The 14,728-nt window shown below is 31.4% G+C and overlaps 4 protein-coding genes across 10 annotated transcripts; 2 read left to right on the top strand and 2 right to left on the bottom strand.

The window, feature by feature from the left end:
• The first annotated feature begins 375 nt into the window (after positions 1-375).
• Positions 376-1,781, top strand: Rpl26 (ribosomal protein L26). Its single transcript, XM_083031819.1, has 4 exons — positions 376-460; positions 778-956; positions 1,174-1,314; positions 1,592-1,781. The coding sequence occupies exons 2-4, from the start codon at positions 789-791 to the stop codon at positions 1,727-1,729; spliced, it is 447 nt and encodes a 148-aa protein (XP_082887945.1). The 5' UTR covers positions 376-460; positions 778-788; the 3' UTR covers positions 1,730-1,781.
• An 84-nt stretch (positions 1,782-1,865) lies between these two features.
• LOC145932676 (protein lifeguard 4-like) lies at positions 1,866-3,611 on the bottom strand. The gene is made up of 6 exons (XM_083031818.1): positions 3,427-3,611; positions 3,010-3,152; positions 2,756-2,864; positions 2,556-2,661; positions 2,323-2,474; positions 1,866-2,255 (listed from the first exon to the last, which is right to left on the bottom strand). The coding sequence occupies exons 2-6, from the start codon at positions 3,140-3,142 to the stop codon at positions 2,006-2,008; spliced, it is 750 nt and encodes a 249-aa protein (XP_082887944.1). The 5' UTR covers positions 3,143-3,152; positions 3,427-3,611; the 3' UTR covers positions 1,866-2,005.
• Positions 3,612-7,199: 3,588 nt separating this feature from the next.
• On the top strand, positions 7,200-8,338 carry Ytr (U4/U6.U5 small nuclear ribonucleoprotein 27 kDa protein yantar). 4 transcript variants are annotated; one of them, XM_083031816.1, is made up of 4 exons: positions 7,200-7,348; positions 7,637-7,744; positions 7,826-7,992; positions 8,142-8,338. In XM_083031816.1, the coding sequence occupies exons 2-4, from the start codon at positions 7,638-7,640 to the stop codon at positions 8,336-8,338; spliced, it is 471 nt and encodes a 156-aa protein (XP_082887942.1). In that variant the 5' UTR covers positions 7,200-7,348; position 7,637. The 4 variants fall into 4 exon arrangements, with proteins under 4 accessions (XP_082887942.1, XP_082887941.1, XP_082887940.1 ...); XM_083031815.1 differs by having other exon boundaries at positions 7,247-7,348; positions 7,625-7,744; XM_083031814.1 differs by having other exon boundaries at positions 7,273-7,436; positions 7,625-7,744.
• Positions 8,339-8,639: 301 nt separating this feature from the next.
• Fanci (Fanconi anemia complementation group I) lies at positions 8,640-14,619 on the bottom strand. Of its 4 annotated transcripts, XM_083031795.1 has the most exons (22): positions 14,422-14,619; positions 14,061-14,344; positions 13,787-13,954; positions 13,488-13,708; positions 13,146-13,342; positions 12,920-13,056; positions 12,637-12,857; positions 12,182-12,537; positions 11,971-12,097; positions 11,582-11,889; positions 11,311-11,502; positions 11,062-11,219; positions 10,820-10,996; positions 10,587-10,741; positions 10,304-10,500; positions 10,053-10,220; positions 9,774-9,948; positions 9,471-9,687; positions 9,310-9,382; positions 9,100-9,243; positions 8,900-8,998; positions 8,640-8,825 (listed from the first exon to the last, which is right to left on the bottom strand). In XM_083031795.1, the coding sequence occupies exons 1-22, from the start codon at positions 14,503-14,505 to the stop codon at positions 8,646-8,648; spliced, it is 4,038 nt and encodes a 1,345-aa protein (XP_082887921.1). In that variant the 5' UTR covers positions 14,506-14,619; the 3' UTR covers positions 8,640-8,645. The 4 variants fall into 4 exon arrangements, 3 of the variants coding, with proteins under 3 accessions (XP_082887921.1, XP_082887923.1, XP_082887922.1); XM_083031797.1 differs by lacking the exon at positions 14,422-14,619 and having other exon boundaries at positions 14,206-14,322; XM_083031796.1 differs by lacking the exon at positions 14,422-14,619 and having other exon boundaries at positions 14,168-14,318.
• Positions 14,620-14,728: the final 109 nt, after the last annotated feature.

Below are 14,728 nucleotides of genomic sequence, written 5' to 3'. Positions count from 1 at the left end.
TGTTATTTTATGCAAATATGTTTTTATTTAGAAATGGCATCTAAAACATCTCAACGTGTTATTTCTCGCTTCTGACGTCACGATTCCAATATGCCCGCGGTGAGCACCCAAGAGCCTTAAAGTAGAAAATATTTTAAAATTGAATATTTTAATTCCTCGTATGTGTTATATAATATATGTATCATATAATTTTGAATTTTTTACAGAACCTTTTGGAGGGAAAATATATGTAACGTAAGATTTTTGTTAAATTAATTGAGGTATCTTTAATATTCTTTATAATTGAATGTCCCGCTTTGTCGATTTCTCCAATTCGTACGACGATCACTGATTGGCCCATTTCTCTCAGACTTCTCCGAATGCGTGTCGATTGGTCCATTGAAAGGCAGCCATTAGAAACTTACTAACCTGTGTCGCGTATATTCTTTCCGGTTAACGTCGCGGCATCGAGCCATCGTCGGTGAGTGAAGAGGATATTAATCGCGTGGCATCTGACTAAAATAATGATAAATTGAACATTGTTTTACGTAGACGAGGATCCGTAAAGTCTTTATTGACATATTTCGTATATATGAAAAATCGCGAAGATATCTTTCCATCATTTTCCATTGCAATGCTGATCGCGTATAATCTAACCTAATATTTATATATAATATTTCCGTGTGTATAGCTTATAGTACACGTTTCGTTTCGTTTTGTATACGTATCCTCGTCTCGATTGACATGTCTCGGTGAGGAAAGTCGAGATTGTCGCAACTGAATGAATCTGCATTGCAGGATCTACGAAGATGAAGTACAATCGGCTGGTTTCCTCCTCGCGCAGGAAGAACAGAAAAAGGCATTTCACGGCTCCTTCTCACATCAGACGGCGGCTCATGTCCGCCCCGCTGTCTAAGGAACTACGACAAAAGTACAATGTGCGATCGATGCCGATTCGCAAGGATGACGAAGTGCAGGTGAGTCTAACTCTACGATTTAACCTGATCTTCTCACGTTCTTTGCCATATCAAATCATCCTGTTCACAATAATGTTATACGTCAAAATATTAATACCAAAATACATATATACATTAAAATTTGTAGCATATATCTCTTATAATGTATCGTCCAAGTATAATATTTTAAATATATGAGATGGATATACGAATTATTTGTGTAACGTGTATCTTAAAGGTTGTACGTGGCCACTACAAGGGTCAACAAGTAGGAAAAGTCGTCCAAGTTTACAGGAAAAAGTTTGTCATATACATCGAGCGAATTCAGCGCGAGAAGGCAAACAGTGCAAATGTATACGTTGGCATTGATCCTTCCAAGGTGAGTACAAAATTGCGGTATAATTAATAAACATACATATATTGAATAGATCTATATTTAAATCTATATTCATGATGAGTTACACCAAATCCATTCACGTAGGATTAGATAAATAGCCAGACTTGGAAACTTTGTGCAGGGTTTTCCAGTATATTTGTTGACAAGTCTTGCTTAATCTAATCGATGCAGAAAATTGGCTCTGATAATATAATTGTTTCTTTATAATTAAGTTTCTTAATTCATGCAGATTTAATTTATTATTGTATCATCTTTTCAGACGGTTATTGTTAAGCTAAAAATGGATAAAGATCGTAAGAAGATTATCGATAGGCGAAGTAAAGGCAGACTGGCCGCATTAGGAAAAGATAAGGGCAAATATACAGAAGACGTGACAGCTGCTATGGAAACATCGTAAATTTTGATATTTTTTTGTGTTTATATACAACAATAAAATGTCAAAAACAAAATTTACAAACTTCACAGAAAATCCCTTATATATCTGGTACTAAAATTTTTCTTACATATTTTACACAGAAGCTAAAGTACATACATAGATAAAAATATTAATTTATTATAGTAAAGAAAATTCTACCGCGCGCGCGCATATATTTTACAATAAGATATAATTTATAAATTAACCTGTGCTTTTCGCATAAATGATTTTCTGTAAATAGTAATATATAATACTTTTTTATTGCTTCGAAATTGCAAGAGCTCGTAAAATATATAAGAATAAATTGATAATATCTAAATAAATATTAATCGTCGCCAAGATATATTCCTCAGGCGAAAGTGTCTGCATTATTGCTTGCGTGTCGAAAATAATGAACAAGCAGAACAATAATGCACCTCCAATACTTATGGCTAGTTCTAGCGCAGTGCTATGAACGAAGATTTGTATTAATCCACCGATCAAGAGGCACCAAAGTCCAATGAATAATCTATAAAATAAAAAGAATAAATAATTGTGGTATTAAAAATAAAGTAACGTGAAAAAGATATACTAACCCGAATCCGAGAAATGAGAAGTCTCGTTTAGTTTGGAAAGTATAAGCTGTCAAACCGAGCAAAACTGTCAACGTTATGAAGAGAGCTTCCAAAACTACTGTGGTATCGTACATGGACACTACGACTCCCACAGTATACGCCTGTACCAATGTCTACAATTTCCAAAGCAAATATTTTAAACATCGCATACAACAGAGACAATCAAGAAATAATCAATCCTTTCTTATACTTACAAATGAGCTTAAAAGGATTAAATTAGCAGGATGATCTCTTCTTTTTATCATTAGAGCAATCAAAATTCCCATTGTCAAGAAAAATGCTACACCTATAGTCCATGGGCTAAATAATAAATAATCAAATTAATGTTTTTATATATATATATATATATATATATATATATATATGATTAAAGTAAATATTCAAAGGATCTTACTTTTCCTGTACGTATAATTTCACAGTTGAGCTCATTACAAATACCGAAGCCACAACAACTGTCATCAAGAGTTGAATGCTCAACAAACCATAAACTTTTCGTAAGAAGCCTGCATAAATTATAAGTAGTGGAATATATTGAGTAAGGCAATATATTATCAAATGATAAATAATTAAATTACAATATCAAGAGACATCTTTCGAAACAATAAACATATGTTAACTTCAAAATCCTATAACGCTATATACAATTACCCATTCGTATATTGATATCTGCATTGTGCACATTGTTCCTGTACGCAAAGTCAGTTTGTATTGTATGTTCAGATTGTTCCTTGCCACCTCGTTCAACGTCTTCTTCGACCAACATTAATGGCACAGTAGCCATTTTAATTTCTCTGAAAGTAAACAATTTGGAGTAACTTTGACATATCAGATCATTTTCGAAGAAATATGGGGAAATTGGATTTATATGCCATGCATAAAAATGTTAATCAAACAGATCAATATGTTATAGAGAACATATGTATGTGTAATGGAGAACGATTCGATACTTAATTTGTTAAGAGAATCGAATTTTATCGATGACTTTCTTTCTTTTTCAATATGCGACATAACCGTGTCAGAAATTTCCTCAAAATGTCAATTTTATACGATGATTACAAGACATACCTCGATTTTTGTCAAACTTCTGAAGAGCAAAATTGAAGTTGTCAAGTTGAATTTACACTACGCGCTTTGATGAAACGTCAATTATTTGACATCGTTATACGTAAAATCGATTAGAAAGAGCGATACGTATTTCGTAGGAGATATCAGGTTTGTTCTTTATTGCTGAACTTTCTGCACTAGTGTACACTAGTGCCACCAAAGCGTTCTTTATTGCAGTGCAAGATAGCACTGGTCCGTTCTTTATTGCAGTGCAACGAAATTTAGTGCAACAGTTCACTGTACTCGTTGCACTGGGTCTTGAGGAAGGACAAGCAGTGCAGAAACTGATAAGTTCAATAATGGTGGCGAATTTAATTTTATAAATAGTAATAGAAAGTAAAGTTCTGCGCAAAATAGGGAAAATATTGGGAATAAATATTAAATATTAAAAATAGAAATTATTTAAAAATATAAGCTAATTTTGTGTATATAAATTTTTTGAAGAAATATAATTAAGAAATAAAGAAAAATTTTAAATTAATGTATTATATTGACTTTTTAGGAGGGGACAGAATTTCAAGTTCTTTACAAAGAGATTGATTTTAATTGTGATACTGTAAATTGTACTGTAGCAAATAAATCAATATTTATTAAATTACATGAAGATACAAATATGAATAACATTGAAAACAATATAGAAGAAAATATACAAGAAAATGAAAATGATAAAGAAAATACAGAAATATTTGCTAGTACCAAATTATTTATATGTTTATATAAAGAAAAAATTAATTTAGTTATAACTAGAAAAATAAAAAATAAAAAGTCTTATGGCATAAAATATCAGACATTAGATTTAGGCCCTGCGCACAATAGGAAAAATATTAGGAATAAATATTAAATATTAGGAATAAGAATTATTTTAAAATAATAAAATCAGAAAAACTCTAATATAAAAATACAAATTCGGGTATAAAGGACTCTTAATAGTTTATTAGCCCTTACTAATCCTTTATACTCGAATTTGTATTTTTATATCAGAGTTTTCTCGATTTTATTATTTTAAAATAATTCTTATTCCTAATATTTAATATTTGTTCCTAATATTTTCTCTATTGTGCGCAGGGCCTTAGATCTTCTTCATCTGAAGAATCTAACAATTCATTTATTATTACGTGACCCAGGTAGAACATAAAACTCATAATGACATCATGATGACGTCATTTAAGGGTCGGCAGGCGACCCAGGCAAACTCCGAATTGATGTTGGAGACCTCGCGCGGTGACAACGCGAAACTCCGGTTTCAGTGTTACCAACGTTGAAAAACCAATTTCAGGTTCTATGTAGTGGTGTATATCCGTACATGTACACACTATTGCATTGCTCACGCGGACGCACGGTAGAGAGACAAGGATCGATAATCACGTTATCCTTGTTCCTCTACCGTGCTAATCACGTGACATGCTACACGCGAGATACGGCCTGAAAATGCTTTCTGGCCTTCCGTAGCAGAAGGCAGGAATGTAGCAAGGCTAATAAGCACCCACTTTTTGTAAATTTTATATATGCTTATGCACATATGTGCGTATATATAACAAATAGTATCAAAAATTTATATATATGTCTCCAAATTGTACAATGATAAATAATAATGATAAAATAATAATTCGCAGAGTGAACTAATATACAACATGTAAGACACGGGCGCTTATTAGACTTGGCAATTTATTGCTTTTTCACTTGTACTTTTTCATCGATATTTTATATGTATCGTCAGCGCGATAGAGAGACAAGGAGAGAATTCTTGTCTAACATGTAGTGGCAATTGTAGATTTATAGGCTAACAAATATGTATTACTTACTTTTTGATTATATTGATGTTACTGTATAAGAATACTTGCTCCATATAAATCGTGATGTAAAGAACATACGAGTAACATATTATAAATAGCTCAATGCAAGGTGTTCGGTCTGTCACCCTGAAGACTCAAGTTCAAGTCTATCGATATGATTTTTTTTTATAATATATTAGAATATATAAAAATTATTTTAAAAAATATATTTTTAAAGGCGATTAACTTTAAGAATTTTTAAATATTGAAAATATCAATTATTTTACAACTATCATATACATAAAAATGCAAAATAATTCCGTGAATAAATTATAATGTATCCTGTAATAAATCAATAACTAATATATATATATATATATATATATACATATATATATAGGTATATATATATATATATATATTGATTACTGATTTAGAGAGATAGATTTATTACTGGATTAATTTATTTACCGAATTTTTTGCATTTATATATACAATGTGTTTGTAGTTGTAAAATTATTGAAATATTTTCAATATTTAAAAATTCTTAAGTATATCGCCTTTAGTTAATAATTTCTATATATTCCAAAATAATAAATATAAAAAAAAATATATATACCGATAGACTTGAACTCGAGTTTTCAGGGTGATAGACCGAACACCTCTTGCATTGAGCTATTTATATGTTATTCATAAGTTCCTTATATTATTCTTTATGCAGCTGATATTTTTATACAGTAACATCAATATATAATCGAAAAGAAATCAAGATAATACATACTTGTCAATCATATATATACATATATATATAAACTTATAAATATTTTAAATATTCTTTCTAAATTATACATATATATAATAATCTTTAAAAAATATATATATTTTAATATTTAATAAATCATTATTCTATAATTTGAGATACATAATATATGCGAGATACGGCATACAATAAGATACAATTATTGGAAGATATGGTTAGGAGCAAGATCTAAGATATCGCGTTATCCTCGTTTTACATATACAGAGAAACAAAGGTAATATGATAGCCGGTTCTTACTGACATATCTCGCAATAATCGCATCCGTGTGCTCAATATATTAGTATCTGTGCCTACATGGACGCTACTACATACGTAATGCAAGAGAGACAAAGACAGAACGATTATCTCTCTCCTTGTCAAGCTGTCAGTATGTTACCACAGAAATTTCCCCATGACTTGCTCCTTATAGATGATCTAGTGAGAATCGTTCATCCCAAATTTTACATCGAAGAAGTTACATAGCTTCGTGAAATTTTTTTTAATATATTCTTTATATAATGAAGCAAAGCGCTAAAGAGTCGGATTTTGCATTTTCGCTCTTAAAAATTTATAATAAATTAAATACGGACTCATGGCCAACCCAACCTTACCCGTTGCTAGTTGCGCATTTCCCCAAGTTTTATAAAAATTTTATTTTTATCTTTTTTCCAAAAAATAGCTCTTTAGCTCCTTGCGGACAATCTTACTGATTATAAATATCATTTATTTAATGAGATTCATTCAGTATTTTGGCTAAAATATGGAATATACGAATCCGTAGTTCTCGGCCGGCCGCTGGAGGTCTCCACCATGTCTCCTGCCGACCCTTAAGTGATTTTGGAAAAAATTTTGTATATATTACAGTTATTTGTTTATCGTTCACACATATTCTAACAATTATTCAAGCAACATAAACTTTTTAAAAGTCATCATATAATGCAATTATTTTATATTAAGGGGATTTAAATCTAATGATTACTTTTGTCATCTTTATTTCATTTTTGAATCATTTTTGTCCAGAAAACTTTTAAGTGATGAATAAAATCATGATGATGTCATTATGAGTTTTATGTTCTACCTGGGGATGCGTGTTGATCATTGCACTAAATGGCACTGAAACGTTCTTTATACTTGCTTACACCAGCTTGTCCCCGCTTGCACTAGTTCAGTTCAGTGCAGTGCACTGTGAACTCAGTGCAGCAATAAAGAACAAACCTATCATGTGACACTACAGTGCCATCTGGAAAAAGTAAATTTGACAAGTGGAAGACGGGAAGTTTAAACGAGCACTTTGTGTCTTTTTCAAACGGAAGTAAGAGTTACAAAAAAATAAGTGTAATTATTCATAGAGACGTAATTATTTAAATTCCTAGGTCAATCTTCATTTATACTTATCGCAAGTATGTAATTTTGTTATTTATAACGAATGTTTACAATAGGACTGTAAAAATAACCTCTTCAATTTGTCCAAGTCACCTTTAATTGTATTGCTTACTCTAAGATATGCATCTTTCAAGATACCATTGTTAATTATCTGTTCTGTCTCCTGCTTTAATTAACTTCAAGTTTTATTATATTCGTTGAAAAGTTGCACTTATAGCATGGGACGGAGTCGCACACCGTCACCAGGAAGACGAAGGGATCGATCCCGAGAACGAGATCGCGACAGGGATCGACGAAGAAGACGTTCGCGAGAGAGAAGACGAAGGTGAGCACTTACAAAAAAAAAAAAAAAAATTAATTTTAACATTTATAAAAAAAAAACATTAAATTGTTCAATTATTCATAGATCTGTAGAACGAGACAGAGTCAAATCGAGGGACAGGGATAGAGAACGGGAACGTGAACGGGACAGACATAGAAGGTCGTACTCTAGATCCAGATCGAGAGAACGTGATAGATCAAAACACAGATCGAAACCAAAACCTTCAGCGAATGAACGGCCCATTATCACAGGTATTTGAATATTCACTTAGCGCGCATATATTTGCAAAGTAGTACCTAGCTGCGTAATCTTTTTGAATTGAAGAAATCGATAAATATATAAAGTTGATTATTAAGAGAAATATATTCATTGAGATATGTTATTGTTATATATATTGTAGAAGCGGATTTGCAAGGAAAGACTCCAGAAGAACAGGAGATGATGAAAATAATGGGATTTTGCGATTTTGACACTACTAAAGGCAAGAGAGTGGATGGAAATGATGTGGGTGCTGTTCATGTTATATTGAAAAGAAAATACAGACAATACATGAACAGAAAGGGCGGATTTAACCGGCCTCTAGACTTTGTCGCATAAGCCTTAATACAGTTTTAAGCGACTAATCATCTTATTTTAGGAAATAGAGATGATCAGACAAACTTTTAGAATATAAGAGAATATAAATGAAACTTCAATTCTATCATTAATGTGATAATTAACGCGTTATCATAAACTTTATAAATACTAGATTATATAAAAATTAAATATTTATACTTAATAAATGTACTTTTTCTTGTATAAAAAAAAAAAAGAAAACTATTAAATAATATTGAAAGAGAAACGTAATTTTATATCTGAAAATAACTTGATGCATAAGGTATGCAATCTTAAGGCACTCATTGTTTTAGGATTCTGACGATCTTCTAGATCGTTTTGAAAGCGGTGATTTCATAGAGACTTCCGTAGATACATCACTTACTCTAGATCGTTTTAAAGTTTGCGATTCTGAAGATGATTCCATAGAGACATTATTTATATCTGCATTAGATGCATTTAGACTACGATGAGAATTTTGTGTCTCCAGCTGTTGAAAAAACAAAACTTAATATCAAGACCTTAAATAATATTAAGACCTATATAATATTTTTATATTCTTACCATACTAATATTCATCTTCTCTAGTGCTTCTGTTAATTGCGTATTCTTTATACGAAAATCTCGCGTTACACTACGCTTTATGTAAATCTCAAGTGGAACCTAGTTAATGAATATACATATTTATCGTAATTGCTTTTATTAATGTAGATTCATATCGCTTTTTCAGTATGCTACATTAATTTTCTAAATACAATACTTACGCCAGTCTTTTTATCAAGAGATAAAACTTCTTTATGAAATTGTTCAATTTCATATATTGCACTGGGTATAATCTTGGTCTCTTTCAAAATCTTATTTCTTTGTACATGTGAATCAGCTTTCTTCCTTGATGCTTCTTGATTTTCCTATACATATGAAATAAATAAATAAATAAATATAATGAGATTAGATTACACTTTGCAGATAAATACCTCGATATATGTTATTAAATTATAAAATGCAGATTTTAATGGTTTTCCGGCCGATTGAATTACTTGAATAAATCTGAAATCATATAAAAAATTAAATAAAATTGAATATATAAAATTCACTATTTGTATAATAATAAGTCTGATATGTAAAGGAGTTTTACTTGACTGATTGAAACGCTGCGTTTTGCTTACTGGACTTTCCATAGAAATATTTTGTAAGATTGCTAAGTATGTTGTATAAAATTTGCAAGTTTTTGAACATAAAGTCTGTGGGTGGGCCTGGCTTAATAGCGACGTTGGCTAATGTATAGAGTATTTGTATAATATGCGACAATTGTCTACACAAACTGCGTTCTTGCGTTCTCAACTTTTCTTGATCTGTATATTTGACAAGATTTTTATTACATTATATATCAAAGAATACATATGAAATTAAATAATATCAATGCAAAATAAACACTTACGTGTTTCAAGATCCGTGCCAGGCGGACAGACTATATTTTGCTCGGCTTTAAGCCGCATCAGTAACCAAGATACATTGTCCAACTTCTCTTTTACTGAACTGTTTACCAAATTGTAAAGCTGTACCGCTATATCTTCGTAGACAATTTTCAATGTATCATTTTCTGATTGTTCAGTCTACACATAAATAATATTTAACAAAAAATTTTGCCTCGTTTACAGTAACAATGAGATATATATTGCAATAAAATATTATATATTGTATATTAATTCATATGTACCTCATCGATTTTACCCACTTTCTCGCACAATGCAAAAGCGATATCAATTAATAATTTGCTGTGTTCTTTATTATGCTCTTCAATCCATAACAGAATTTGGAAAATAATTAAAGAAGCTTGAGGATCTATATTTTCTAATTGGGTGAATTTCATCATCGAGTCGAATATCTTATAGAACAGATGATAATATTTTATATTCTCTATTCATTTTTAATTTATTAAGTAATTATTGATTTCAAAAAAATACTAACTTCATCACTATTTGTTTCGTGAAAATTGATCTCTTGCGTCAGTTGACGTATAGTATCCAACAATATGCCAAGTATTTTTTTGCAGTTCTCCTCATGTTCTTCCTTTTCGGTAAAGAACGTTCTGAAACTCGCTCTTAGAGCAGCAATCATGTTCTCTAACTGTCCATTAATATTTTCCGATTGAGTTGATCTATTAGCTGTAAAAAAGAACAAAAAAGTTATAAATGACGTAATTATATACATACACATATGAAAGAAAATACTCTTCTCTCTAGATACTTACGAATAATAACATTGAGGAATTGCGGCAATTCGGAAGTGAAGTACGTGCAAATTAAGCAGCATAATTCTTTGAAACATTCCAATGCTAATATAGTGCCTTGTTCATCTTCATCGAGAGCTTTCTTTAAATCCAGTACAATGTAATCGTATAATAATCTGCATAGTAAAAAAGAAAGCTTTAGGATTCATAAGAGCATGAATATGACACATATGATATATTTACACGTTTCTTACTTTCCAATGTCAAAGTAAATTTTCATGTGCTGTTCTTTATGCTTCCGTAAATTATATTCTGTCAAGTGTTTAACATTTTGTAAGATTTGCAGCAGTGTTCGCAAGATGTAATGATAGAAATCATCATGTTCTATCAATGTATCTATTTGATTTTTAGTCGCCCAAGGAACGGATTTCCTATTGTGATAAAATTATAATCGGATTTTTTTTTTGTAAATTGTATGTAATCGAAAAATACTTACAAGTAGAAGAGTGATAAGCTTTTGTGTACCGAAGACAGATCTAGAATGCTAGACAACAGCTTTATATTTTTTCGTCCAGCTTTCTTTACGGTTGTATTATTCGCGTCGTTTTGTAATTTTTTATTTTTGCCTTCTCCTTTTTTAGCCTTTGGTACGCGCTATAAAGATAAAAAACAAATTTTATATTACACTCTAAATATTATATTTTTATTATCTTTTATTTTTTTCTTATATATCGTATATTTTTACCTTGGTACATTCTATTACTTTTATGTATCCTTTGAATAGATTTTTAATACTCTGTGCGGTGTCTGTACAGTTCACGGACCACGCGCCGATCCTATATGATATAAGAGCTTCATAAATCTTGATCGTTAACAAAACATTTTGCACTTTTTCTTGGTTTTTGATGTCAGAGTTGTTTAAATCAAGCTTATCATCCTAATGAGATAACGGTTGGATAATAAATAATTATAAATATTTTAAATTTTATTCAAACCTAATCTTCCATTAAACTTACCAAGTTTAAATTTTCTACGTCAAGTCGCGCCATCCGCCTGCAGAGAGATTCTAAAATCACAGCCAGTTCATCTATAAGGGATGATTTTATTAGAGCCGACTTGATGTAAATCTTTTGCAGTACAAATATTAATTCCGCGAGAGGTTCTTGCAATACAACTTCCTCCCCTTGTACAGCTGTACACAGTTCCAATTTAACCGGAACCAAGACATTCTCGTCCGTTTCAAAGTACATTTTAAAATGCGGCAGTAACATTTCCAATACATATTCCGCTACCTCAGTATTTGTCAATACGGCTTCGTATAAACCTAGGTGATCAAACAAAATTGATTAATTAAATATTTAATATAAAACAAAAAATACATAATAATCTCATTCATTCTACGCACCGTTGTATAAATGTAATCGAACTTCGCATTCATGAGTGAAACATCTTCTTAAAATCCCCAATATGTCGTAATATAAACTTTTATTGTAAGAAGATTTTGTTGCTTGAGTACCTCTCTCTAACGTTACCTGCAAAGCAGAGAATCTTGTATAATAATTTTACGGCATTGTAAATTTTACAGTAATAATTAATAAATGTGATGTTAATAAAACCTGAGTCAGAATGGATGTAGAACTTGTGCCAGTCGACGACGAGTTGTTAATGTATTGACTCGAGCTCATCGCGAGGCCACTTAAAGAGTGCATCTTCAAATTCTTCAGCATTTCTAAAATCCCACTGACTGCCATTTGTCGATTTGCCGTGCCTTTTCTGTAAAGAGTCTTCCTCAATGTTATGATCAGATGTTCTCTTATGGTGACTGAGACTTTTATCAATGGAAAGATCGCAGAAACGATGAAAATGGCAACTTCTCCGGGTATAAATGAGATTTGGTCGAGAAAAGTTATTATAGAAGCTTGATGGTCCAACATGAGAACTGTTAATTTCTGGCACATGTATGCTAAACAATCTATAAATAAACAATCGACATTAATGGCTATTAATGCTTCTAAATTGCGACTAACATATATGCATATTTTTATACATCAGAATACTTAAAAAAACATACCAGTGTATTGAGAAATACACGATCCACCCGCCATTATCTTATCGAGCAATGTTTGGAATACCGTTGCTACTGTTTCGTGATGTTTTTTCATGATCTTTTGAAGTATCTTCATACCAACTTGCCATAAAGGATGTGCGCCAGTTTTTGACTTATTCTCCAGAGTCATAAGAACGAATGCAAGATCTACAAGACCTTTCAGTACTAAATGGCGATCCCTATCACTGCATATTAAAAAAAAATTTGATATTAAATTATTTCTGACATGTTTATGCTGCATATTTACCTTGCTTTGATGACATTTCCCATTATAGTCATTATACTACAAGAATCGGGAATCAGCTTTCTCAACCACGCGCTATTTTTCCGTCTGTCGTCATTTTCCTTTCGTTTGTTAACGATTGTTCGTAGCATTTCGAAAATCTATAATGTATATTATTATGTATATTAACCCGATAATGTTAAAAGCATAAGCATTAAACTGTGTAAAAATTAATGTACTAATTTATCACCTGATTCTCATCAATAGAAGCAACTGTGAGTAATACAGAGAGCATAAAAGGTTCTAATACAGCCTCAGGAACGTGTGTCACACTTTTGAAATATTTGATGTAGTCCCTTATATGCTGGTGATTCAATTGTGCTGCTTGATAAATGTGATATAATACTGTGCTTTCAGTATCTTGAATTTCCTTGGGATTTATCACATCTATGATTCAGCAATTAAAGATTAAAATTAATAAGATTAAAATAAAGGGATTATGCATCAAAGTAATTTTTACATAACAAAATTTTAATTGTTTTAAAAAGCTTTACGTATATTTCAAATTATTATATATATTGAATCTTCTTACCTATAGTCTCAAAGGTATCGATGCTGTCAGAATTAGCTTGCGAGAAACGTAACATAAAATATCTTCGTAAGGCCTCCAAGAGAAGTTTACTGTCCTGATTAGTACATAATCTTAATGACTGATGCACGAAAGGAGGCACTTCCTCCAGAGGTATATCCTGCATTCTTGTACAAAGTACTGTAATTACTGTAGTATGATCCTCCTTTTGTAAGCTTATATCTCTTAAGTACAGAAAAGTCATTAATTTAGTTATTAAGTACATATTTATTTTCCTAAAAAAAATTCACAAACATATTTACCTGAACATTTTTGTCAATGAAGGCATTATCTCTGTATTCCATGCACTGTTGCATATATTATTGACGATAATAGATTTATATTTAGAACCAGAAACTTCACCATTCATATAATTGATATATTTCTCTTCTTCCAATATTTCCAATAGAACGGGCAGTAGATCTTTCCAGCTGAAAACATTCGAAGAAATCAGTTTCTCGTAAGCTCTAATTATTAACTTAAATTATTAACTTAAAGCTCTAATTAAAAACATCTAAGTTTATCTTTTGCGTATACCTTCTAAACTCGTTATCATTATTGCGGATACTGGCAAGACAGAAGTCTACCAGTTTAAGTAAATGCAATTTTGAATAGTTGGGAAAATCTTCTACTATTCGATTTACAATGTCGTTTGCATAACTAATGGAAACTTTGGCCTTGCCTAAAGCTTTCAGGGCGGACTCCACCAATTTAAGTCTCTTCGAATGTAATCTCTCCGACTCTGAGCACACCTGCAAGATCTCGTCCAATATCTTGGAAATACTTGGATCGTCAATTTCGTTCGCAATTATTTTCGCAAGCTGAAACAAAGTTCAATAAAAGATTATCAGCATAATAACTTTATAGAAGATTCATGCAAATGATAAAGCTTCCTCACCTCCTCGGTCGAAATTTCCTGCACGAATTCCTGCAGTTGCTTTCGATCCTTTTGATTAATCAAGCTATTAAGTTTTGCGCTCATCTTGATTAATTAATTAGCAGTGATATCTAATCAGCAGATAAAAGTGCGTTTTTCTTTTCGCTGATGACGTTCAACAATATTTCCCGCCCTTGCGATCCTGCCAACGTGCAAGAAAAAAGACTGGGATAGAAAATTTCTAGAATCCCCCATAGGAATTATTTCGATAGCCAATCGAAACGTCACTATCGTAGTAACTCCCTGACTTCCCTAGAAATTAATTCGA

The sequence above is a fragment of the Prenolepis imparis genome, unplaced genomic scaffold, assembly GCF_030444845.1.
Source record: "Prenolepis imparis isolate NDT839.2.m4 unplaced genomic scaffold, iyPreImpa1.0 SCAF_2, whole genome shotgun sequence".
NCBI classification, from domain to species: Eukaryota; Metazoa; Arthropoda; class Insecta; order Hymenoptera; family Formicidae; genus Prenolepis; species Prenolepis imparis.
Note: the sequence above shows the minus strand (reverse complement) of the source record. Positions and strands in the feature narration are given on the sequence as shown.

What these genes read in the sequence shown, in the direction of transcription:
- Rpl26 (XM_083031819.1), top strand. Translation starts at nt 789, where the DNA reads ATGAAGTACAATCGGCTGGTTTCCTCCTCGCGCAGGAAGAACAGAAAA. An exon ending in GCAAGGATGACGAAGTGCAG is followed by an intron (nt 957 to 1,173) that starts GTGAGTCTAACT and finishes TGTATCTTAAAG; the next exon opens with GTTGTACGTGGCCACTACAA. An exon ending in TTGGCATTGATCCTTCCAAG is followed by an intron (nt 1,315 to 1,591) that starts GTGAGTACAAAA and finishes TCATCTTTTCAG; the next exon opens with ACGGTTATTGTTAAGCTAAA.
- LOC145932676 (XM_083031818.1), bottom strand. Translation starts at nt 3,142, where the DNA reads ATGGCTACTGTGCCATTAATGTTGGTCGAAGAAGACGTTGAACGAGGT. An exon ending in AGATATCAATATACGAATGG is followed by an intron (nt 2,865 to 3,009) that starts GTAATTGTATAT and finishes TAATTTATGCAG; the next exon opens with GCTTCTTACGAAAAGTTTAT. An exon ending in TAATCCTTTTAAGCTCATTT is followed by an intron (nt 2,475 to 2,555) that starts GTAAGTATAAGA and finishes TGGAAATTGTAG; the next exon opens with ACATTGGTACAGGCGTATAC.
- Ytr (XM_083031816.1), top strand. Translation starts at nt 7,638, where the DNA reads ATGGGACGGAGTCGCACACCGTCACCAGGAAGACGAAGGGATCGATCC. An exon ending in TCGCGAGAGAGAAGACGAAG is followed by an intron (nt 7,745 to 7,825) that starts GTGAGCACTTAC and finishes AATTATTCATAG; the next exon opens with ATCTGTAGAACGAGACAGAG. An exon ending in TGAACGGCCCATTATCACAG is followed by an intron (nt 7,993 to 8,141) that starts GTATTTGAATAT and finishes TATATATTGTAG; the next exon opens with AAGCGGATTTGCAAGGAAAG.
- Fanci (XM_083031795.1), bottom strand. Translation starts at nt 14,505, where the DNA reads ATGAGCGCAAAACTTAATAGCTTGATTAATCAAAAGGATCGAAAGCAA. An exon ending in GGAAATGTCATCAAAGCAAG is followed by an intron (nt 12,858 to 12,919) that starts GTAAATATGCAG and finishes TTTAATATGCAG; the next exon opens with TGATAGGGATCGCCATTTAG. An exon ending in ATTCCTCAATGTTATTATTC is followed by an intron (nt 10,501 to 10,586) that starts GTAAGTATCTAG and finishes TCTTTTTTACAG; the next exon opens with CTAATAGATCAACTCAATCG.